The sequence below is a fragment of the Lycorma delicatula genome, chromosome 1, assembly GCF_047948215.1.
Source record: "Lycorma delicatula isolate Av1 chromosome 1, ASM4794821v1, whole genome shotgun sequence".
Lineage (NCBI taxonomy): Eukaryota > Metazoa > Arthropoda > Insecta > Hemiptera > Fulgoridae > Lycorma > Lycorma delicatula.
In genome coordinates, this window is record NC_134455.1 from 75,603,891 (window position 1) to 75,629,984 (window position 26,094).

At 29.5% G+C, this 26,094-nt stretch overlaps 1 protein-coding gene across 1 annotated transcript in view; it reads right to left on the minus strand.

Moving 5' to 3' along the window:
- Positions 1-25,734, minus strand: part of LOC142319434 (apolipoprotein D-like) — a 46,649-nt gene extending 20,915 nt beyond the window's left edge. Inside the window, exon 1 of the mRNA XM_075356714.1 lies at positions 25,568-25,734. Coding sequence (XP_075212829.1) covers positions 25,568-25,720 — 153 coding nt within the window. The 5' untranslated portion in view covers positions 25,721-25,734. The remainder of the gene's footprint in view (positions 1-25,567) is intronic.
- Positions 25,735-26,094: the final 360 nt, after the last annotated feature.

The following is a 26,094-nucleotide window of genomic DNA, read 5'->3' on the forward strand; positions in this document are numbered from 1 at the left end:
AATGATTGCAGAACAATTAAATTTGAACCTTACCACAGTCCACCAAATTTTGACAAATGAATTGGACATGAAAAACGTTTGTACAAAATTGGTCCCAAAAAAACCTCACTGTTGAACAGAAAAACAACAGGGTGGAAATATGCCGCGATATTCTAGGGCGAATTGAAACAGGCCTTATTTTCTAAAAAAATGTTATTACTGGTGATGAATCTTGGATATCTGAGTAAAAACAAAACGCCAGAGCAAGGATTGGCACACTTTAAACTCACAACGTCCCAAAAAAACAAAAATGAGCAAAACAAAACCATGCTAATTTGTTTTTTCGATAATAATGGCATTGTCCATAAGGAATTTTTTCCTACAGAACAGACTGTAAATCAATATTTTTACCGAGAAATTCTTTAAAGACTGCGGAAAAGAGCTGACCGCGTGAGATCAGCCATTAAACACAATTGGATGCTGCGTCATGACAATGCACCTTGTCACACTGCACTCTCAGTTAATGAGTTTTTAACAAAGAAAAACATTCCTGTAGTTCCTCAACCGCCTTATACACCTGACTTGAGTGCTTGTGATGTTTTCATGTTCCCGACTTTAAAACAACACCTCAAAGGACACCATTTTGGAACAGTAGAAAACATTAAAAAGAATGAAGGATATTCCGGTTTCTGAGTTTCAACACTGCTAAGAAAAGTGAGAAAACCGTTTGAAGCGTTGCTTCAAACGGAGAGTCCATATATAATTAGATTGTAAATAAAACGTTTTTCTGAAGCAGTCTCATTACTTAATTTACAGACCTCGTATATAAAATTAGCTTTTTAATGTTAGTCATACAAATAATAAAATTATACATTCAGTACTTCGTAAATTATATTTATTCAAGTTTAACATAATTTGTACTTTTTCTATTCTTTGTAAGTGTAAAAATAACACTGAAAAAACACACCTATGACAGTACAGAGTGAATTATTTTTTTAAAAATGTAAAAGAATAAACTCAAAATTTCTTACATATCGGAATATTTAAATCTAAAGAATAAAGGAAAAGTAGAAATATATTAGAAAGATAATTTGTATGATCCACAAAAGAGAAAAAAACTCGAAGAAAAATAAATACATTTTGAAATATTTAAAAAGAAACCGAAAAACTTTTCAATCATACATATAATAAAAAAGGAAAATATTAATATTTTATGAGCATCTTTCAAGAATGGGAAAAATAATTTTTAACAAATATTCTAATTCTTAAAAAAATAAACAACAAAAAATCTAAATTAACTTGGTTGTAGAAAGTAAAAAGATAGATTTTAGTGTAAAATGAATCTTCGAAATATACGAAAAGTTATAAGAAAAAATCCATAAAAATGAATGTTTCCAAGTCAAAAATACACAACTACGAATTAAGATTCAGTGATTCCAAGAAAGAAAGAAAAGGCACAGTAAAATGATGAAGGAATATTAGAAAAAGAGAAAAGAAGAGGGTTAAGCGAAATAAAAGGCTGTAACGCGGTCTATATTGCTCAGATCGAATAAAAATAATATCAAATCTATCTATATATTCTACTGTTCTTGTAAAAGCTTTTATTAATCCATCGTTATAAACATTTTTATAATTTATCGAATTATTATATTACTCTCCTTATTTACTCGAACAATAACATATATTGCCTCACCTTAATTACGATTAATATAAAAGTTTCAATAATGTTTTTAATTTTTAATTGAATGAAAGAAATCAAGATTTTTACCTGATATGTTCTAATAGAGCTGTGTTTTGTTACAATTTCATAGATTCGATTGTATTATTTCAAAACAAGTAAACTGGTTTATAGATCCTTCCGAGTAAATTCCTGACAGCTGAATTATTAAAGTCCTGTTCTTATCATTAACTATATGATATTAGAAAAATATTACCATTGTAGAACATTTATATCACAGTTTAAAAAATCAAAATTTGAAAATAAAAAGTAATTTATTGTAAACTTGCAGGATCGTCATAGCAAGATCTAAATGACTTTGCCCGGTTGTTAAACGAAAGACGAGCAAAATTATAATGAAAAGGTGAAGTTGGAAAGAATGACATTCCGGCTCCTTTGCAATTGAAATCGGCAAAAAAAGAAATGCAGTATTCATGTGTGTTAATAGAACTTATCCTATCTTGCCAATTTTCAGGCAAGTTGTTACAAATGCCTACACTGTAACTTATTTTCTCGGATTCTCCTTTATTACCTGGTACATCATAAATTGTCATTATATCCGGATAACATGAAATAAAGTGAACCATCGTAACTGTAAAAATAAATGTTTTACATAACATGATTTTTAGGCTATATCACAAACCAATAATTCTTCAGCAAACTAGAAAACAAACTGGAAAATAACTTGTATTCATATATGAGACGAAATAAATTATTAATTTTTGTAGATTTTTTCACTTATAAAAAGTAGATTATATAATTTAATTGTAGTTTATCATACTGTAACTTAATATTTATAGAAATGTAACGGGTCGTTATTTATTAAGTTGAACAGGAAAAGGAACACTTCCTGCATTACTTACCACAGAAAGATTGGAAAATAAAAAAGTATTATAATCAACATTCTATGGAATAAATGAATAGTAATTAATCCCCTCTTCAAATTTTTAGAAAACTATAATTTCACTTTAGAGAAAGTAAAAAATAAAATTATTTATTACTGAATCGTATAGGATTAAATTGGGGTATATTACAGGAGCTGAGACCGGAAAAACTGGAAACTAGAAACTTGGAATGCATATGTTTAAATAGAAAGCTAATAGTACGAAGGATATTTTTTTTCAATAATGAAGGATGACTTTTCCGTTTCCTGAATAGTTGAAAACCTGAAATTTGGAAATTAAATTAACGGGGGGTTGAAAAATATTGCAACATTCAACATTATTGAAAAAGTTTAGCACAAGTATGACTAAATGACTATGATATTTGTCAAGCATGATCCTTTAGATGGCGTGCAAAGATTCAGATGCGTGTGTTTATTTTCTTGTTCGAGACATTTTCTGAAAAATGGGATAAAATTGAAGTTCCAGCTGCTATAAAGTACAGGTGAGAAATGGAAAGTTTCCAACATGCTGGAAATTCGGAGTTGTAAGGATATTGTATAAGGGTCAAGGGACGACTTTACCAAAGTTGTATCGATCCTTTACGTTACTACCAGTGTTGGCTAAGGTATATGAAAAATTCCTATTCATCCGGATTTATAATAGAATGACTGTTGGTGGTCTTTTATCGGATCATCAGTATAGTTTTCGGCCTGGTAGGGCTGCAGAAGACGCGGTATCATCGTTGTTTAAAGATGTTGATGAAGCAAAAAGTGTACTAAGCATTTGGCACCGTTGGTATTAATACAATTGTATAAATTAAATTCCCACTTTTCAACAATTTAAAAAGTGTAAATCCTAGTACTTTCGGAGCTATTACACCATCTTCAGGAATTTTCTAAAACATGTTAATTTAAATTCAAATCAACAATCGTTTTTAAATTAAACTGTTATGTTCATAATAGTCGCAAACATCTTACAAACATAACGTTACTGTTTTATTGACATACGAATTAATTTTATTCTTGACGACCGATAATTATGAACTAGGACCTGCGAGTGAAAAGCTGAGACGTTACCACTCGCATCACGAAGGCCGGAGAAAGAATAACATTATTGTTTTCTAGAATGATAAGATACAAATTGTAGATTAAAAAAAAAATGTTAAATCAGAAAGTAAAGCATTAACAATTAATGCTTTATTAACAATTAATGCTTTACTTTCTGATTCTATTAAAACAATTGTGATCTGACCTATTTAGGTTAAAAGAACAGATTTGGTAGTTATATACTATAAACTTATATGCACTCTTTCAACAGATAAAAAATCTTGATTATACTATGTTACGAAATATTTAAAATAAATAAATTTAACAAATAAAATATTATTAGTTTAAATCAAAATGGTTTTCAAAAAGGTAAAATTTCAGAACAATTGTTAAACAAGAGATAAATATTAAAAATCAAAATAACATGACTGCCAGAAAAAAAAACATTGCTGACAAATATTACACATTAATATAGGATAATTATTAAAATAATATAATTATGAGCGTATAGGTGACAATCGGTTCAATCGTTGAGCTGCTACGGTGGAACAAACATACATACGTACGTACACCCTAAATACATTACACTCCTTTTTCGGCTGTTGTATAAAAACACTAGTAAGACAACTTCACACGTATGAGGTACGAAGTTTCCGAATCGTTCAAAGTGATGTGTAATAAAAGATTTATTCAAAAACAACTCACTCATCTGATAATTTTTTTCAAATTTTTAAATTTATATAGCCTATAACACTCCCGGTAACGTAAGGATTCCAACGCGGGGACATACATCTAAACCGGTTCAGCTGTTGAGCTGCTACGCGGAAACAAACATACATACAACAGATACACCCGAAGAACATTGACTCGTTTTGGGCAGACGTGTAATAAAATTCAAAATTTTATAAATTAAAACTTGGATAAATTTTTTTTTGCTTTTTTACAGATTTTTTCAAAGGCAGTCAATAATGAAATACATGAATTAGATTTACTAATTTATTTTATTATTGAAATGGGATTTACTTGTGAAAAGTTAAAAGATAAAAAATTATAAAAACTAGCATACTTCTGTTAACGTAGAAAATAGGTTTAGTGACAAAAATATTAATAGATATTGGTTTGACTCAAAGGAGACGTAATTTTATGTTTTATGTATACTTGAGGTATACATAAGGTATACCTTATGAGGTATTTAAATTTTTGTTTTTATTATTATAATAAAAATCTGTTTGCATATTGTGACGTTGTTCTTTTATGCAATTGTTACTTCTGTCATTGTAATTGTTAGTTTATTATATCTCTATATTATATACATTTTAAATAATAATTAATAATGATTTAAAGTTAAATAAATAATTATTTATATTCAAAAATAAACTTTAAAGTTATGAAATTATGTATATACTGAATACATTTTTTATTTCAAAGATCTCTATAGCATTTCTTCGTACCATAAAGATTAATTGCAGCTTCGCCCAACCAATATAGTTACTTGCGTTTCCCGTCGCGGTCAGGGGATATTAGATATTTAGCCGGTCATAGCTCGCTTCGCTCGCCTTCCTGCCTAGCCAGATGACTCTGCCCCTCGGACTCCACTGCGGTCATTAAACTCATGCTTGTGAGAAAAATAACTATAAATAAAAATTATAGCCTGTTCAATTTATAACAAAATAGTGTATTGCAATTTCTTCAGAACCACAATTTAGTCGGTACAGGACTCGACATTTTGAGCGATCTAAGAATGTGCGTTTCAAAACAGTCGGCCTCCATCTTAAAAATATTAGTTATAACTGGTTCGTATGGGTAAAAGTATATTTTTTCCCGTACTTAGCATTACCTGACAAACATCACTAGGAGCTGACCTTGGTTTCTCATTTTAAAAAGTTTTTTTTAATTACTTTTATTTTATGGTTTTTATTCAAGTAACCGGAGGCGCAGCCAATCGTGTCACAAATTCAGTAACAGTGGCTGTATTGGTTGAGCCGCAGTAAACTGTCGCACCCCTTAAAAAATCGAAATTCATAAACACACGAAAATGGTTTTTAGAGTATTGATGAGTATTTGCAAGCCCAAATTTAGTGAATATCTCGTTTAGTATAATCAGAAATGGGAAAAATTTGCAATCATTTTTCAAAATTTTTTACCTTTCTTCACTCCTTTCAAGGTCCGAATTTCGAGACATCCAGAAATTAGTTTTTAGATATTCGCATGAAGATTACACACAAAAAATCAAGTACTACCTTCATCTGTTATCGAGAAATTTAAAAAAAAATAAGCATTTCAAAAAAAAATCAAAACTCCATTTTAATCTTTAAATTGTGAATTTTAAAAAAATTAGAAATTGGTATTTGGATATTCACATAAAGATTACACACACCAAAAATCATGTTGATATCTTCATTTATAACCGAGAAATTAAACAAATAGCAAATTTTAATTGTTACTTCATTTTAACCATTTAAACTCAAAATTTCAAAAAACTCTTTCTTAATACGCACTTATACTGTAAGAAAGCATGAATACAAACTTTCATCAATTTATCCTCAGTAGTTTTTGCCGGGCGTTGATGAATCAATCAGTTGCTTTTTTGTTACGGATATACACCAAGTATCCGAAAAAGAACTCCAGATTTTCAAGAAGGAATGTAGATTTTATTTTGCAACACTCAATATAATTTTATGCGTAATCTTAAAGCGACAACAATTAAGTTTTAGTTTACACATTTTCTGACAGCAGCGGGCAGAGTAGACACTCACCAGATAGACCTAAAACAAGCTCCGAAAACAGAGAAAGAAATTGTACTTCGTCTTTTCAACGAAGTATAAAAAACTTTACACTTTATACTTTCATGTAATAAAACACGTACATTTGTAATTCTAATTGTAGTAAAATAAATTTAATTTAAAACCGAGGAGTTCTTCGGATACCCGATATGTGAATGTATATATATATATATATATGAAGGTTATATACAATTTATATAAAAATAGAGTATCCACTTCCCAACAACTGTGAGTGTCGATTATCCAGGCGCTTTCGGATTATTCCTTCACCATCAGGGATTACTGATTAATTATGAATATTGTAGTAGTGAATAATTTTAATTTTAAATTAAAAATTTCATTACGATTTCTGTTGTTTATAGTTTAGATTGAATATTCTTAACATTGGCACCGTTGGTATTATACAATTTATTTATGTATATATATATATATATATATATATTTCTATATATATATATATATATAGAAATTTTTAATTTAAAATTCAAATTATACACTACTATAAAATTCAAAATTAATCAGTAATCCCTGATGATGGAGGAATCCGAAAGCGCTTGGGTAATCAACACTCACAACTGTTGGTAAGTGGATACTCTATTTTTATAAAAAATTATACGAAGTTATTAAGCAACGTCATAGGTATGGTTAAAGATTCAAATCCTATTAAAGCCAGTTAATTTTATATGGATTTGAACACTAGATCCTGGATACCGGTGTTCTTTAGTGGTTGGGTTTCAACCCAACCACTAAAGAACACCGGGTTGGTCACCGGGTGACCAACCTGGTGGGTTGGTTACGGAATCTGACGTTGGTAAAATAACGATGTTAGAAATGTCACAAGTGTCAGAATTAATTAACAACAGAAATATAAAAATTCAATTTTTTTTTAATTACTCGTAATTATTATTTTATTTATAAATAAATGCAACAAATACATTTATATATATATATATATATATATATATATATATATATATATATATATATATATATATATTAACATCTACTAAAAGATCTTGTATCATCATTTATTCCATAATCATCTAAATTAGTATAGCGTGAAATTTCTGAATTTAAGATTTCTCTAAATCCTGAACATTTAAATCCAGTAAATAATATTATACATTTACCATTTGTATCGATAGAACTTGCGCGATTAATCCATTTCCAGCCAAAGTTATGACATTTATTAGTATTATATGTTATTTTAATACAATCGCCTTCAAAATGTTTATGCTCGCATATCATTATTTCTTCTGCTTTACAAAAAATCATTCTATGCGATAAAACAATAATAAATAAATATTTTAAATACATTCTAAATTATTGACTATTTAAAATTATATAAAAGTTCTGTTACATATAATGTATTATGGAAAATAATTTTTTTAGTTAATTTTTAACGTTGTTTTTTTCATTAATATTATTGCTTTAACATAAAATATGAAAGTTAATCTTCAGAAATACTTCCAGAATGCACTGAAAAATTCCACAATTTTGTACTACACTAACTAGAATCGTACTTTACTGATATACTTAATGTATGTTACTTGCAATATAATTTAACATTGTTTAATTTTGTCTCCAACCACTAAGACTGTAAAAGAAATCAAAGAAAATAAACAATAGAAAGAGATAATAAATTATGATAAATAAACAATACCTAGTTGAAAATAATTTCCCTGTGACATATTATTTCATAATATTCACGCGTTCATACATATATATATTAAGAAAATTATAAAAAATACTAAATGAAATTAAGCTCTACAATACAGCAATGTCATTTAGTTTTAGCTTTAATAATTATTTATGATGTATAAAAATTATGAGGGAAACTGTAGTATAAATAAAATATGAGCAATAATGTTTTTACATAATTTTATTATTTATTTTGTAATTTCTAATCTAGGATAAGATTAAAGTTAAAAAGAAACACAAAAGAAAAATAAAACAGTTTTAGTTATTCCAACATTAAAATAATACTATTATTATTTCCTTGTATGAGGTAAAAAAGTATTGTGATCGCAAAATATTTCGGTTTTCAGATTTCAACAGAAATATCTATTTTGACCATCGCTGAATCCACTTTGACTAGTTTCAAATCCATTTTGACTAGTTTTCACATGTACGTACATATCTCGCATAACTCAAAAACGATTACCGGAAGGATGTTGACATTTTGGATTTAAAATTGCTGCAACATCTAATTGTCGCACCTCCCCTTTTGATTGCAATCGACTGAACCAAAAGTGTCCAAAAAAGCCCAAAATCCAAAAATTTGAATTTTAGACTTTTTCTTAACTGCAGTATTAAGCCCTCATTAATAGCTTTTCAACAAAATATCGTAAGTGGTACTTATTTTCATTGGTTCCAGACTTACAGCCAAATAAAATTTTAATTAATGAAATATTTGAATCTTACAAGGGGAAGGAACATCATTTCGAACCAGACTTCATCTCCTCTTTTTATAAACTTATACTTTTTTTTAATTTAAACATACTGATTTATTAACAATTATTAACCTCTGATTGTAAAAACCCTTTTACAAGCAATAATAATTCAATAATACCAATCAAAAATTAAATATGAAAATAATCAGAAGTTATTAGTGAAAAATATTATTCTTAAAATAAAATTTTATGTACTTTTCATTTTAATCCAAAAAAATTTTAAAGAGTTTAATAATTATTTATTTAAATTAAAAAAAATAAGTTAAAAAAATAAATGTATTCATATACAAATGGGTAATCTGAGCTAGTCGGATTCGAACCGATGTGTGCATGGTTACGGATCCGACACGTTCTCACTTACACCACATATGTACTTGACCAACGTGAAACAAAATTAATATATAAACTAATATAAAATGCTGATACGGACACTACAAAAAAATGTGATGCAATGTAGCGTCCACCACAATGCAATTGTGTAACTGTCCACTTTATTAAAGAATTGGAGGATCGTATATCGCTTTCAAATGAAATAAGTCTAATAAAATAATTAAAAGTAATTAATAAGTGATATATCCATCGTATAGCAAATACGTGTTAAGTCCTCGAGATCTTTCATCATCAGAAGTTAAAATATTATAATTAAGTCAAAATTTAAAATAATTAAACCAAAAGTTAAAATACGTATAGTCATGACTGCTTGCATTTTAACAGTATCACTAAGTTTAAATGAAGTGCAGCCAAAAATGTGAATATGTAATTTAACAGGCGTACAAGGAAGTCATGTGGTGTCTACATCATATTATCCATTTGATTATTTAAAGATACAATTATGTTTTAAACCGAATTTTCAGTTTAATCTGAATGAAAATCAGGATTCAGGAATCAGAAAATGTGACTTTTCTAAAAGGGATAAAAGGAGTAACATATCAAAGAACCATAATTCGCTCTAAAAAAAGGTTTAGTCGGGAATTTGATCAACTTCTCAGAAAAAATTACGTAGTTTTTGAGTTAGCCAAGAAAACCCCATAAAAAATACCCCTATTTGGTATTTGGGACTCTCCACTTTCTTAAATTATATGCCAAAACAAATATTTTCCCGAAGTAACCCTAATTAGTTCAATATTGAAACTACATTTTTTCTGTACTAAATTTTTCACAGCAATTTTTATGGTATTAATTCGGAAAACTGCAGCAAAATATTTTATATCGTTTAGTATAACAATTTTAGGCTACGTGTCTTAATTGAAAAAAATACAAGTAAAAAACTTCAAAATAGTAAGGCCAGCCCAACTGTTTTAGATAGATAATGTAGACCTGAAATTGTTGAAAGTATATTATGTAAAATAATTTTAATAAAATATTTTTAAAAAAATTATTTAATTTTATTGTACAGTAAAAAGTTACTTCTGTCAACAAAATAGATTTCGTTCATAAATTTGTAGAACAGAAAACTATGATTTTTTGTTTTATGAAATTAAGAAGAGATAAAAATATTAAAAATTAAAAACCACGACTGCCAAAAAAATATTTCTGACAAACATTGCTCTTTAGTTAACAAAATTAAAGAGCGTGCGGGTGATAATTCTGTTTATAGTATAATGTTTTTTTTTTCAAATTTTTAAAAATTTATTTAAACTTATATATAGCTTATGACACAGCCGGTAACTTAAGGATTCCAACGCACATCCATAAATCTAAATCGGTTCAACCGTTGACCTGCCGGTGGAACAAACAAACATACATAGATACGCCCTAAACACATTACACTCCTTTTTGGACAATCGTGTAAAGAGATTTAATTTATTTTCGAAAGACATGGAGTTATTAGATAAAAGGGTTTTGCAAATTTCACAATATTTTATGCCCTAAATCCGCTGTGCTGTCATAATAAATGGGTATCAGATCAGGTCGACCGGTTTTTATATTAAAGGTATGTAGATGTTATCCTTGATGAGAATCTTCGATTCAAGGAGCACTTTCAATATGCTGCCAAAAAGGCTTGTTCTGCCTTCTTCGGTGTTCAGAGAGCAGTTCACCCGATTTGGGGCTTAATTTCAGAAACATACGTTTCTGAAATTAAACTATCTCTCGAAAGGCGGTCCTTGTTATTGCTGGTGTAAAACCCATTGACAACCTTGCAGCTTAGCGCCAATTACGTTATGATGATAAGAAGGAGGGCCAACTTACCCTTGGGTGAATAAAACAAATAGATGATCTGGGTTTCTCTTTATGGCCGGTCAGGTGAACTGAATCACCCGATGGCCGTTACTCGCATGGAATTTTTCCTGATGTAAGAAGTATATAGGTGGTTAGGTGGATTTACCAATCGGCATATTATGTAGTTTCTTTCTGGACATGATACTTTTCGAGGTAGGTTGGCCAGATTTGGTTTGATTAATTCAGGCTTGTGTCTGGAGGATATGGCTAATGTTGATGTGCGCCATGTCTTATAGGTTTGCCCCAGGTACAAAGCTGAACGTGCCAAATGGCTAGAGAGCTTGCGAGGACCAAATATAGTTTTGGTTGCAAGTTAATGGAAAAACCGAAAAGGAATGGAACATAGATGCCGGCTTCCTTAGATTCTTAGCACTGCAGAGGATGGCTGAGGGAGGGTCTGATGCTGTTATAGACGTGTATATAAATATATATGTATATACATATATATAATAGCAACCCGGGTGGCTGGGGGCCCATCTGCGTGCTTACTTCGCGAAGATAGGCGTCTTGGCATCGAGCCCCTGTTAGCTGAAATATTCGCTGTTAGGATGAGATGGATTTGTAGAGAACTCTGTGACGGAGCTGCGTTAAGGGAAGGTGTTGGCATTGACCTTGCTTCCGAAAACAGACCAAAGCACAGAGAGAGATAGGGTATGTTTTCATTAGAGGTTAATTAAATTTCTGAATCTATTTCTTGATTATTAAGTAAATCAAACGGACTTTGAATAAGTTGAATTGTAGGACAGTATTGTTGTTAGTAGTGCTTAAATACCGCTGTGGCTCTGCTAGCCAATCCCTTTGCAGAATTTTGGTCATGTGGCAGGAGCGGCCATCTTGGAATTTCCCTTTTTCCCTGTGGAAAATTCCATTTTACTTCGTCCTGTTGGACCGGGAGATTTTAAATTCCACAGAGTAGCCAACGTAATTATTTTTATCGCTGTAAATATTAATTATTTATTTCAAAGGTTGGTAGCACATCAGCATTTGTTTTCGTCTGCTATGACGTGTGACGTCACAGTTGAGCCGTAGAACTAAATAAATAAATAATATTTAAAGCGAAAAAAGTAATTGGCTAGGTTTTGAACCGTTTGACTATTGACTACAGAACAGGGCTGACTGATGTTTTAAAACGATTGCCTACATCCCGACCTCTAAGGGAAAGACACCCGCCTTGTGACGCTTCCGGTTGTCACACCAGCCCCCCTCCCGTTCCTTGCACTGATTGGCTGTAACAGGAGTCGTCTTTCGTCCTCTACCTTTTTACATCTCATAGTAATAGCCAGCCTTCGTTGGGATGCCACTCATGTAAATGCCTCGGTAGACATTTACATCAGTGATTTTGCCATTTAACTCAGATTTTTCCTTCGCTACAGGCCTCATTTGGACATCTTAAATGTCCTACATCGCTGCCCTCTGAACTGCCGTCTGATATGTTTCCAAAAACTTAACCAGTTTTGGAAAAATTTTAATGTTAAGAAATAATAAACTCTTTCAGACCATAAAAAAAATACAAAACTTTTAAGTTTTTAATATGAAATAAAGTATTAAATCTTTACCAAAATAATACAAACCGTTTTTTTAAGTAATTCATTTTTGAATTTTTTCAAATTAAATGTCATGTATGTCATGCTTATTACTTTTCCAATAAAAAAAGCAGTTTTGAGAAGATTTCACTTCATTTTTCTAAATTCATATTATATAAAAACGAAGTACCACTAACTTAAAATGTAGTCGCATACTGCTACATACAAGTATAGTAAGATATTTTGTATTTTATTGATCAGAAAGTAAGATTGTAAGATGAGGACCTATATTACGTCACCAAATTAATACGAGTTTTTTCAATCCCGAAATTTGCAGCCTAATCACGTTCCTGAGATGTCAAATTTGAACTATTCTTTCAACAAAAAAAAAAATCTTTTTACCAAATATAAAAGTTACAGCGGCGGAAGAATGATGTGACTTTTTTATATTGACCCAAATATTTATAAGAATATTGAGAAAGAACAGAAGAGTTTCTTTCAAGCACATAAACAAAATTCGACATTTATTTATTCTGTTATACTAGAACTTTATGCTTTATAGGAAATAAATTCGCAGTAGTAAATAGTATTCATTCTTTAAATTTTCCTTCAAATTGGTGCCAAATTTTGGTTTCGTAAGCTGTAGGTAATTTCAATTTGTTGTTGACTTCAAAAAATCAAAATTTAAACAACAATTGAATTTTATATTTTTAAAAACAAATTATTTTAGCACAATGTTTTAAACGGTTTTTTTCGTTTGACCGTCCATTTCGTTATGAATGACATTAAAGAATCTACTATTTCGCATTTTGTTTATTTTTCTGCTAGTAGTTTTTTCATTATTCCACTAATTTCGTCTTTCTTTTTTCAAAAATTTTTCCCTCTTTTCCTTTTGGTTTATCCTGAAACTTGAATTTTTTTCTAAAGTATTTTGGTTTAAAATTTCGTCTACTTTAATATTTAATTTCTTTACATCTTTTTTGATTTCTTGAAATCAGTTGTTTTTGATTTTTAATTTAAAAAGATAAATAAAGATTCTTTTTATTAATCCGGTGTACTACATTATTTTTTAATGTCCTTAAAAGGTTAATCTTCTTTTTCTTGTAGAGTCCGTTATTTTTTTCAGTTTTCTTGTAAATTTTTACGTTTGACCTTACATATTCTGATTATTTTATTTTAATATTTAGGTCCTAAAATTTTCCTTTTTTCGAATTCTTTCCAATCGCTATTTTCTGACTTTCAAGATAGTTTTGGCAGCATATAAAAATTGTGCTTTAATGGTTGTGTTAGTGTATAAATTTTATTTTAAAAAAAAGGAATTTTTTTTTATGCAGATGATTCACGAAGCATGTAACAAACTTTCAGGACATGTTCAGGATAAAATAAAGAAGAAAAGTTATGTAAACATAGGTTAGGAAACATTAGCAGGTATCGCTCAGATTTTTGCGTCTTCGTTAAATTTAAGCCAGACTGTAATTTTTAAACCCACCGGGTTGTTCTAGTGGTGAACTCGTCATCGCAAATCAGCTGATTTCGAAGTCGAGAGTTCTAAGTTTCAAATCCTAGTAAAGTCAGTTACTTTTATACGGATTTGAATGCTACATCGTGGATACTGGTGTTCTTTGGTAGTTGGGTTTCAATTAACAACACATCTCAGGAACGATCGACCTGAGGCTGTGCAAGACTACACTTCATTTACAATCATAAATATCATCCTCACTCATCCTCTGAAGTAATACCTTACGGTGGTTCCGGAGGTTAACAAAAAAAGAAAGACTGTAATTCATGGGACTCGAATTAAGGAATAAATTTAACAGTTTTATTTGAAATCTAACCTGACAAACTGAAAAGATAGGTCCCAGACTACAGTTCTAGAATAAAAAACGAATGATTGGGGGTCGAAAAATACACAATTTTATGTCTGGCGTAAAATAACTTTATTAAATGGGTAATAAACTGATAACCAAAACTTGTAGGGAATTTTATTTTGAATAAAATAGTACAAATAAAGTCTATAGAAATTAAATAACGAAAGAATTTCGAACTTTATTAAAAGCAAACATATCAAAATGTGATAGATTTAACTAGGAATTAAAGGAAGTAAATTTTCAATTTTTGCCAGCTGACTCGTTACCGAAGCATTTCTCATGTTTGAATGAACCTTCTTCTTTATTTTCACCAATAGAACACGTCCTGAAAGTTATTATATATACAAGTTATAAGTTGTAAATTGTATATTATATATATGATTTTTTTTTTTTTTTTTAAAGGATAGCTCTATTCTATTTCCGAGCTGGATCTTTCCAAGATTTTATACTGAATTATTTTCCAAGATATTAAAATTTTTCAATTTTTTTAATTTTACCGTAGTTACTTTTTAGTCCGATTTGTTTTTTGTTTTTTAAATATTCGTCACACATTCTGTTTTACAAAGGAAAATTTGTAATCATGTTTTTTAACGTTTTTATTTGAATTTTTACTAATTAAAATTTGTTTGCGATTATTGGCAGATCGTCCGCAAGGGCAAAACTATCTAGTTCTGGACTGCCCTTTTTGTAACCTTATCTTGTTTTCACTTCATTTAATTTCAATACTTTCCTCCATTCATTTATTTCTTTATCTAGAACACAATTACGAAGACAATCCGTCTCCTTCCCTTACGCCTGTTTTGGTTTTAAATGGTTCTGACAATCCCCCGTAAATTTAACTTAAGAAAAGGTAATGGAAATTTTTTGTTTTATTTTTATAAAAAGTATCAAACTTTTAATTCTTATATCAAAAAGACACACATCCAAATGGTTACTCCATAAGCTCTCCCAAAAATCGTTGAAATCGTTAATAAAAATTTTTCTGATTTTTCAAAAATTTATTTTAAAATTTCTAGTTACAGTGCAAAAAGTAATAATTTTGCAAGTAAGGAGAAAAGGAAGTCATTTGACCTCAAACGAGGATAACTTGTTATAAAGTGGTTTAAATATGAAAAAAATAAAAATATTTTTAGAAATAAAGTATATAAGTAAAAAAGGAAAATAAATAAAGATAAAGTATCTAAGTAAAATAGGAAAATCAAAGGATATAAAAAAATAATTTCCTTTTTCTTACAGATATAATTTACTTATTAGTTTAATGATAACGATGGTAATTCCAACAAAAATTAAACCACTAATGACTCTAAAAATTAAATATTATACAACAATATTCAATAAATTTAATTTTAATAATAGTTATATTTCTCCACATATGCCATACATAGGTTATTAATCTGAAAATAATCTCAATTTCATTTACAATATGGACGTAAAACAAAGCTAAAAACAAAATGATTGAAATTTCACAATATTTTCACGAAATTTAAATTATATATTATTTTCACCGACTTATTTTCTTATTCACTTATTTTTATAATCAAGGGAAAATTTTCAAAATTTCATGTCGGTTATTAAAAGTTTTTTAAACTATTAAAAATTCATAATCTATTAAAATTTGACATAATAAATTTTTTAAAACTAAATAAAAATTCAACTTTGCATCAAGTATAACATATTCCATAGAAATAAGATTATATTCTGTACAAGTTATTGTACAAGATATTTTAACCTTCAGTATCACAAAGTATAGTTAAAATCATCTAAAATAACAATATTTTGATCTATTTTTTTTTCTGCTTGATGATATCGCCACATAAGCTTGAAGCTTATGCGTAGAATGTGGAAATGTAGCGTATGAAAAATGCCATGCCTGACCAGGATTCAAACCGAAGGCCTTCAGATGAAAGGATGAGATACTACCTCTTGTGCCACAGAACAAAAACTTTGTTAAAAGAAAAAATTAAAATTGTTCTCCAACTCCAATGACAATAATTAAAACTAGACTGATCTTGTAATAACATTTCATTTAGAAAATAAAAATTTTTAGAAATAAATTGAAGCAGAACATTACTACATAGTAATTTCAACATAGTTGAAATTCTTAAAATACCATCAAACTGGTGGTGTTTGCTTCCCCATTTAGATAAAAATACTAACTTAATATCAGTAAACACTTCAATCAGTTGTTAATAAATTCTTTGCAAATTTATAGAATTAAAACCGTTGATCTTAGTGTTTTTAAGAGAGTAATAAATAACATATTGTGATTATTTTGTTTTTATTGGATGTATTATTGAGATTATTTTTTTAAATTTTGACATTTTATATTTCAACAAAATAAGGAAAATCTGTATAAAAATCATGAAATAATTAATATGCATTTACATACAAAAGTGAATCTGCTTCAGAAGAAGAAAAATCAACACATGTATAAAAAACATGATTCATTCATGATTAGAGGTCCTGCATAACTGACTGTTAACTTCTAGCCAGTAGGTAGATAAACTAATCCCCAGTTCAGATCTCTAGGTGGGGACTACTAAGGAAGGGGTCACCAGAAAATTAAAACATAACATTCTACGAGTCGGAGCGTGGAATGTTAGAAGTCTACAAAAGGTTGGTAGGTTAGAAAATTTAAAGAGGGAAATGGATAGATTAAATGTAGATGTAGTAGGAATTAGTGAGGTTTGGTGGGAAGAGGAAAACGACTTTTGGTCAGGTGATTTTAAAATAATTAACACAGCTTCAAATAAAGGGCAAGCAGGAGTAGGTTTCATAATGAACAAGAAGATAGGGAAGAGAGTAGAGTATTTCAAAATCCATCATGAAAGAATCATTGTAATAAGGATAAAATCAAAACCTAAGTCAACAATGATTGTTAACATCTACATGACTACAAGTGTCCATGATGATGATGAGGTATTGTGAATACGAAAAAATTGACGAATCAATTAAACACATAAAAGGTGATGAAAATTTAATAATAGTTGGAGATTGGAATGCAAGCATTGGAAAAGACAAGGTACGAAATATTGTCGGTTAATATGGGCTGAGCAAAAGAAATGAAAGAGGGGACCAACTTACAGAGTTTTGCACAAAGTATAATTTAGTAATTGTCAACACCCAGTTCAAAAATCATAATAGAAGTACACATGGAAAAAGGCAGGTGATACTACAAGGTATCAGATAGATTACAACATGGTTAAACAAAGATTTAGAAATCAACTCATCGACTGCAAAGCTTACCCTGGAGCAGACATTGATAGTGAAAATAATTTATCATAATAATGATTCAATTATTTAGTGAAATAATTCAATATCAAAGATATTGAAATGTAGATTGGGGTTTAAAAACCTGAAGAAAAGGTGTCAGATGAATCGGTGGAATTTAGAAAAGATTGAGGAAGAAGAGGTAAAAAAGATTTTTGAGGAAGACATCCCAAGAGATCTGAGTAAAAAAGATAAGGTAGAAAATGTAGAGGAAGAATGGGAGAATGTTAAAAAGGAAATTCTCAAATCAGCAGAAGTGAACTTAGGCGGAACAAAGAGAACTGGTAGAAAACTTTGGATGTCAGAGGATACATTGCAGCTGATGGGTGAACGTAGAAAATGTAAAAATGCTAGTGATGAAGAAAATGAAAGGAACTACAGACAATTAAGAAATACTATAAACAGGAAGTGCAAACTAGCAAAAGAAGAGTGGATTAAAGAAAAGTATTCAGAAGTGGAAAAGGAAATGATCATTGGTAAAATAGTCGGAGCATACAGGAATGTTAAGGAAAATTTTGCGGTACATAAATTAAAATCTAATAATGTGTTAAACAAAAATGGTACACTGATTTATAATATGAAAGGAAAGGTCGATAGATGGGTGGAATATATTGAAGAGTTAAATGGAGGAAATGAATTAGAAAATGGTTTTATAAAAGAAGAAGAGGAAGTTGAAGAGGATAAAAAGGAGAAACAATACTGAGATCTGAATTTAAGATAATATTAAAAGATTTGAGTGCAGAATAGCCACAGATTTGAGTGGCAGAATAGAGTTGAGAGGCAGCAATGGATAGATTATACAATCTGGTGTGTAATATTTACGAAAAAGGGGAAGTTTCGTCAGACAATTAAGAATACAGAACAATTACCTTAACTAGTCATGCATTAAAAATCTTTATTAGAATTCTATACAGAAAAATTGAGAGAAGAGTGAAAGAAGTGTTAAGAGAAGACCAATTTGGTTTCAGGAAAAGTATAGGGACAAGGGAAGCAATTTTAGCACTCAGATAAACAGTAGAAGGAAGATTAAAGAGAAATAAATCAACAGACTTGGCATTTGTAGGCTGGAATAAAATGTTCAGCCTTTTAAAAATTTAGGGTTCAAGTACAAGATAGAAGAACAATTGCTACCATTTACAGCAACCAAACAGCAACACTAATAATTGAAGAACATAAGAAAGAATCCGTAATAAAAAAAGGAATCTGACAAGGATGTTCCCTATTTCCGTAACTTTTTAATCTTTACATAGAACTAGCAGTTAATGATGTTACAGAACAATTCTGTATTTCTGAACAATTCTGTAATTCAGATCTGGAGTAACAGTACAAAGTGAAAAGATAAAGATGCTACAATTTGCTGATGACATAGTAATTCTAGCTGAGAGTAAAAACATTTAGAAGAAACAATGAACACATGAAAATAAACAAGAATAAAACAAAAGTAATGAGATGAAGTAGAAGTAATTTAGATGAACCACTGAATATAAAAATAGGAAGAGAAATGATTATGGAGGTAGAAGAGGGGACCGACATATGAGAGTTTTGCACGAAGTATAATTTAGTAATTGATCCAAAAAAAAAAGATACTATAGACAATTAAGAAATACTATAAACAGGAAGTGCAAACTAGCTAAATAAGAGTGGCTTTAAGAGAAGTGTTCAGAAGTGGAAAAAGAAATGATCATGGGTAAAATAGATGAAGCATAAAAGAAAGTTAAGGAAAATTTTGTGGTGGTACAAGATTATAAGCTTTTGAAATGTGGTGCTGTAGGAGAATGTTAAAAATCAGATGGGTGGATAAAGTGACATATGAAGAGGTGTTACGGCAAATTGATGAAGAAAGAAGCATTTGGAAAAATATAGTTAAAAGAAGAGACTGACTTATAGGCTACATATTAAGGCATCCTGGAATAGTCACTTTAATATTGAAGGGATAGGTAAGGGAAAAATTGTGCAGGCAGGAAACGTTTGGAATATGTAAAACAAACTGTTAGGGATGTAGGATGTAGGGAGTATACCAAAATGAAATGACTGGCACTAGATAGGAAATCTTGAAGAACTGCATCAAACCAGTCAAATGATTAAAGACAAAAAAAACTTCAAGCTGTCCTGGATAATTTTTTTCTTAAGTAAATGGTTAGGCTTGGTGGCCCAGTTACCTAGTGGCTTGCATCTCAGATTTAAATCCATTAGACGTTTTAAACAAGCATGATGAAGCAAGGATTAGTAAGCATGCTTATCTATGGGAGCATTTGTAGCTCCCATGGAGAAAGGTCCTTCTCTTAAGTTGTTCTTCTACGGAGAAGAAGATGGTGCATGACATACCAATAAATATCCTGGATGAACTGAGGACTAAGGTGTTTAATTACTGTTATCAAATTAAGGTATCACCTGAAAATCTGAACATGTTTGTGCTTCAATGGTCAGAAAAAGTATTCCACTGATGTAGATGGAGGACAAACTGAAAATCTACTTTCATTATTCCACACCATTGTTAAGGTGATGTTTTTTTTTGTTTAAGAAGAAAATAAAATGCTTTTATTCTGTTTTTTATGCAACAGTAAAAATTCTCTTTTTTAATAATGATTAAATTTATGTTGCATTAATTTTTTTATCAATTTTTATTCACTAGTATCTGATAATATCAACTATTTCAGAGGTGTTGATTAATATTATTACATTATGGAGGAGATAAAACTGGCATAAAATTATTTTTTTTTAATTTGAGCATTGACTTACACATGCTCAAATTAGTCATGCTTACTCATAACTAATCATATTTCATTATAATTCAGCTGTTTGAAACCTGACTTGAAAAATAATATGTCATTTTACACTCAATGAAATGCTTAAGATTTTTCTTAATAAACAATTACATTTCTACATTACTAGTTTTTGAGCTATTGTGGAGTGCAGAAATAAGATGGCCACTTTTTGAAATTTACAAATATAAATTTTCTGTGATTATTTATTTCATAGAGACTGTTATTAGTTTAAAATTATAACCCAAATTTCATTAAAATAGCATAATATTTGGAAACACAAATTTCTATTTAAAAAAGACAAATGATAGGAGATGGACAAAAACACATTTCCAAACGTACATTTAGAGAAACTTTATTTCATTTTTCTCATGTAGATGTTACGAAAACACTATCAAAATATTGGAAGACCTTGTTATAGATCTTATATATACATAAAAAATATGAAAGTCACCAATAAACCTTCCATTACCTGAATAACAAGAAATCTGAAATTTATTTCATAGAAGGGATTTAAAAAAGTCAGAAAATTATTTTGATCAGCAATCCCTAAAGGGTAAAATCAAATGAGGGTTAAATAGTAGTAGTTATATAAATGGAAAAAGTATTGCAGAAGCCAGAATACAAATAACAAGTATAGAAGAACTTGCGAATAAAATTGGACTTAAAATTTCTTACAAAAATACTAAAATGATGGCCATAGATCCTTTAGTTATTAATTCTGTGAATATTAATGGAACCAAGTAGAACTTGTAGAAAAATTTTAATATCTTGGAGAGATCATTACTTGTAATTGTAACCAAAAACAAAATTGGACTGAAAGACTTAATAAATTATTTAAAGTGCTACAAGTAACCAAAAATACTTACAACAAAAAATCGCTCTCGATTAACACTAAAATTAGACATTACAAAACTGTGGTTAAACCAGTAATTACTGATGCGAACAAGACTTTATTTAGATTAAATCAGAAAAATAGGACTGAACCTTTGCTTAAAGTTGAAAGCAAGATTCTTACAACCTGCATAAACAAAAAATATAACCACGAAAATCAGTACAGATTATTGCCTAATAAATTTCTGTACAAAAACTTGGAATCCTTAATTGATATTATGAAAAAGAACCGAATTTCTTTCTGTGCACACTTATTAAGATTACCGCAGGATAGGATTACTAAGAGAATTATCAATCATTTTGGTCTTTAAAAAATCCACCATTATGGATTAAAGAAATTAAAGAAGGCATGCAAGAATTAAATTTGACTTACGAAGATTTACTTAATAAATCCAAAAAATTAAAATTTGTTATTAAAGATCCTAATACCAACTTTAAAGTAAGAACTTTTAATTATACAAGAAGGGTTTATTCCGAAGAGGCAAGATCACAAGATCACGAAGAGGTAAAGCAAGATCACTAACAATGACTAAATATTAGGAGAAAGTGAAAGCTAAGAACTTAGAGGCCAAAAAATCGGCAAAAAAGACTTGAATTATTCTGACTAAAGTGGTCCTCTGCGGCTTAAAAGTAATAAAAAAAAATAAATAAAAAAAAAATGGAAAAAGATGGAAATTGAAACCAGTTTACTTAATTCTTGTTAAGAAGGAATTTTTCCCTCAGTCGCCTCTAAGGATGTGAAAAGGAGTGCAAATTCCTTTTCACATTTTAAATTTTTCTAAAACAATGAATACTACTTTCAATATGTACCACTGACATAAATCAGGAATATTCTTTACTCCTAAAGGAGTTAAATTACCATTCAGTATTATCCTTTTCAAAACATATCAGATATTTTAGATAATTTAAAACAAACATGGAGATAAAATGTCAGAAAGTTGAGTTAGAATAGAATCTTGTATAATTTGGTCAATAAATTATACTGTTATATATATATTATATATACACATAAAGACACACTTCCATGCAAAAGTAGGACAAAATACTGCAACCAAATTAAGATATACAAGAAGTTAAAGTAATAAAAAAACTTCACCTTTAAAAAGGAAGTAATATGATTTTAATAAATTGTTTATTTATTATATCTTTACCTTTTTTCCTTATGCTTTAAGATTTATTTTATCTGCAAAACATGCATTATTTCTCAGTCTTGTTAAGTTGCAATCATGGATTCAGGACTCACCTCTTCAAGAAATCATTTTTATATTTCATGAAATACTCCGCCAACTGAATTTTTAGCTCACATAAATGCATCTTCATGCTATCCAAACTGTGGTGAATAATAGTGTATTCTTCATCCAAATTTTTTTAATATAATGAGAAGTGAGTGGAAACATATGAAAATTTTTGTTTTGAAGGCAAATAATCCAGGTATCAAGCTTCTTAATGAAAGCATGAACATTGTCATGGTTTCAAGCATTATTCTTATAATTTTATATAATGTTTTTATCATGTCCTTGAAAATTCAAATTCAAGTCATTTAAATGCAAAAATACATCAGCTAAGTAAGCCAACAGCAACATGTACTCATTATTCTGCAAAAAAAAATTGATAATGCCATTTGTTTATTCTGGAAAAATACTAGTAATTCATCTCACAATTCCAATAACCAGGTTAATACTTTTCTCTATGATAACCAACTGACTGATTAACCATTAACCATGACTGATTGAAAATTAACCATTTTTACAGCTTTAAAAATAAATTGTTTGAGATTTTCCAGCATATTTTTTGTGGCAAGAGCATGTCCGTGAAGGAAGCAATGCGTACATACTGCCATTGGTATAAGGCATCTTTTAATTTTTTCAGAAATCCACTGTTTTTTCCTGTCATCGCTTTTGCACCATCACTACATACTGCAACACATTTTGTCCAATCTATGTTATAGTTTTTAGTAGTTTGATAAAAAACCTCAAAAAGACATTGTCTTGTTGCATGACTAGGTATTGATTTACAAACCAACATATTTTATTTGATTGATCTGTCCCTATCACATTCATATCTCATAAAGCATAAGAACTGAAACTGTTTGCCACATCTGTTGATTCATCAAATCTGAATAATAAAAAAATTCACTTGAACTCACTTGCTGAATTATCTGATAATGAACATTGGCAACCATGTTATGTATTAGCCTTGATAAAGTCTCGTTAAAAAGCAGAATTTAAAAAATTTTTTTGCTTCTTCCACACTCATTAAAACAATGACCACATCAATTACAGCATGCAATATGAGGTTTTCTGAAAATGTATGAAGTTTGAACATTTTAGCTACTCTTAATGTTGCAAGACGTATACTTTTCTCATGTATACTTTTATCAGTATGGCTTGATTTACAAATAGAAGCTTATAGATTTCTCAAAATTTGTAGTTTTTTCGAAAAATTCCAAGGGTTTGCTTTTATGATCTGGATGTTTAGTTTTCAAAGGTCAAATTAATTTTGATGACTTCATGCTTTTATCAAGGAAAAATTTGAAAGGAGAGGACTTGAAACCGTCAACCCACTGTGGCTTTCCATCCAATGAAGTAAAACCATACTTTAAATAACTGTTGTACAATCTTGTTTTTTTACCAATCAATTCACTGGATATAAATGACTTCGTTTTTTTCACAAATATCATCGGACATAAGAATCAAATGGTAAAAAAAAAAAAAAAAACAGTTACACCGTTTGATCGAACACTTTTAAAAACTTAAATAAAGGCACCAGACCCAACCTTGATTCAAAACTAAACTGACATTCCACAATCCCTTACCCCTTTTATACTGCTGAAAGCACATGTTCAAACGTATCATATGCATGTTTGAACATGATGCTCTCACAGTGAATATTATGCAACTAGACCAAATTACAAGGAGCACATACACATTAACTTGGAACCTGTAAATTGCTCACATTTGTACACTTCATACATGCATGTCATACTTGTCACTATAAACGCAGCTGGTTTTAACTAGGTTTGAATAGGCTGCCGGCCTCTGTGGTGCGAGTGGTAGTGTGTCGGCCTTTTACTCAGAGGTCCTGGGTTCGAATCCCGGTCAGACATGGAATTTTCCACACATGCTACAAAACATTCATCTCATCCTCTGCAGAATGAATTGCTTAACTGCGGACCCGGAGGTAAAAAAGGTTTCAATAGATTGTGATAGGGGGATCACAAAATATTCATTACATATTTTATTTTACTTTTTGGGGATCATGGAGCTAAAAAGGTTAAGCATCACTGCTCTAAAGATTAAACCATCTTCTCTCATTGCCTTTCTTTTATATCTTTGTTTCTATTTTCTTTGACACATACTATGGGAGTTGTGTCAGCTCTACACTACCTTTATCTGAAAAACTAATGAGATGGTAGATAAAATCTCCTTTTTTAGTGATACTTGGGAGAGTAATAACTATCAGTAGGCTTAACGGAAACTCAGTTTCTGATAAACAAAGGGTAAAAATAATCCTACAAGTGGCTGAGATATTAAACAGTAAAGACTGATTTAAATTGTGTTTGATCATTATGCACCTTAAAAAATTATAGGTTTTTATGTATTAATTATATAATTTGTACATATAAGGATGTAGATATTAACAAATTCTATCACCAACTGTCATACAAAGCCTAAGCAGCATTGAAAAATAATGAACCATTGTCTAATGTCCTTCATAGTGTAAACTGATAAGTAACAATTACAGCAACTGGAAAAAACTTTATCACACATACATACACATACATACAAATACATACACACATACACACACACACACACACACACACACACCCATGTGAATTATGTACATATACATCCATCATGAGCATACAGTAATAACTAAAAACCAGATTAGATCATGACTTAAGGAAAAAATTTTACAAAAAAGCTTAATTTATTAAAAGTAAACACTAGAAATTAAAAGTTTATATCAAAATACAAAAATATCCTTCAGGTAGTTAACTAAAATATTTAAATTTACTTTCAGTAATTTGTTTAATTAAAAGCTTTTAATCTGTTATTCATTATACTTTATCAGCCTATTATTTCAACAAAATTTTCTACAACGCAATTTTATATGATGTAAGTGGTGTAATAAGTAATTTAAATTGAATAAAAATTAATAATACCTTATCAAGATCAAAGTTACGAAGAGCTTTAACTTTTGGACATTTTGTCTTGTCTTCATATGGCTTGTAAGGAAACACTACAAATACATGTAAACTTATTAGAATTAAAGTCAACACATTATAGCAAAACATTTTGTAATATGAACACAACATAGCAACAGAGAACCCTTCTTTGATTTCATATCTAAAGCATTTCCTTTCTCAACCTACACAGTAACACATCATACTATAAATTTATTTACTACAGTATAATAATAAAAAACACTCTAAAATCCAGTAAAAGAAGAAATTTTATAATATAAAATAGAACAGATTGTAAAAATTAGCAAATTAGTAAACCGTGAAAATCATGTAACCATCCTATTTTATTTCACCATATATCTTTTATTTCCTTTTTTATAACTGTTTTGCATGCATAATATACAGAATCCTCTTTTCAAATATTTTTGTATTACTTCTCACTTATAAGTTTCAAGCAATCTTAATTTTTATTTTGGAAAATACTGCAATGTTATTCACATCTTAAG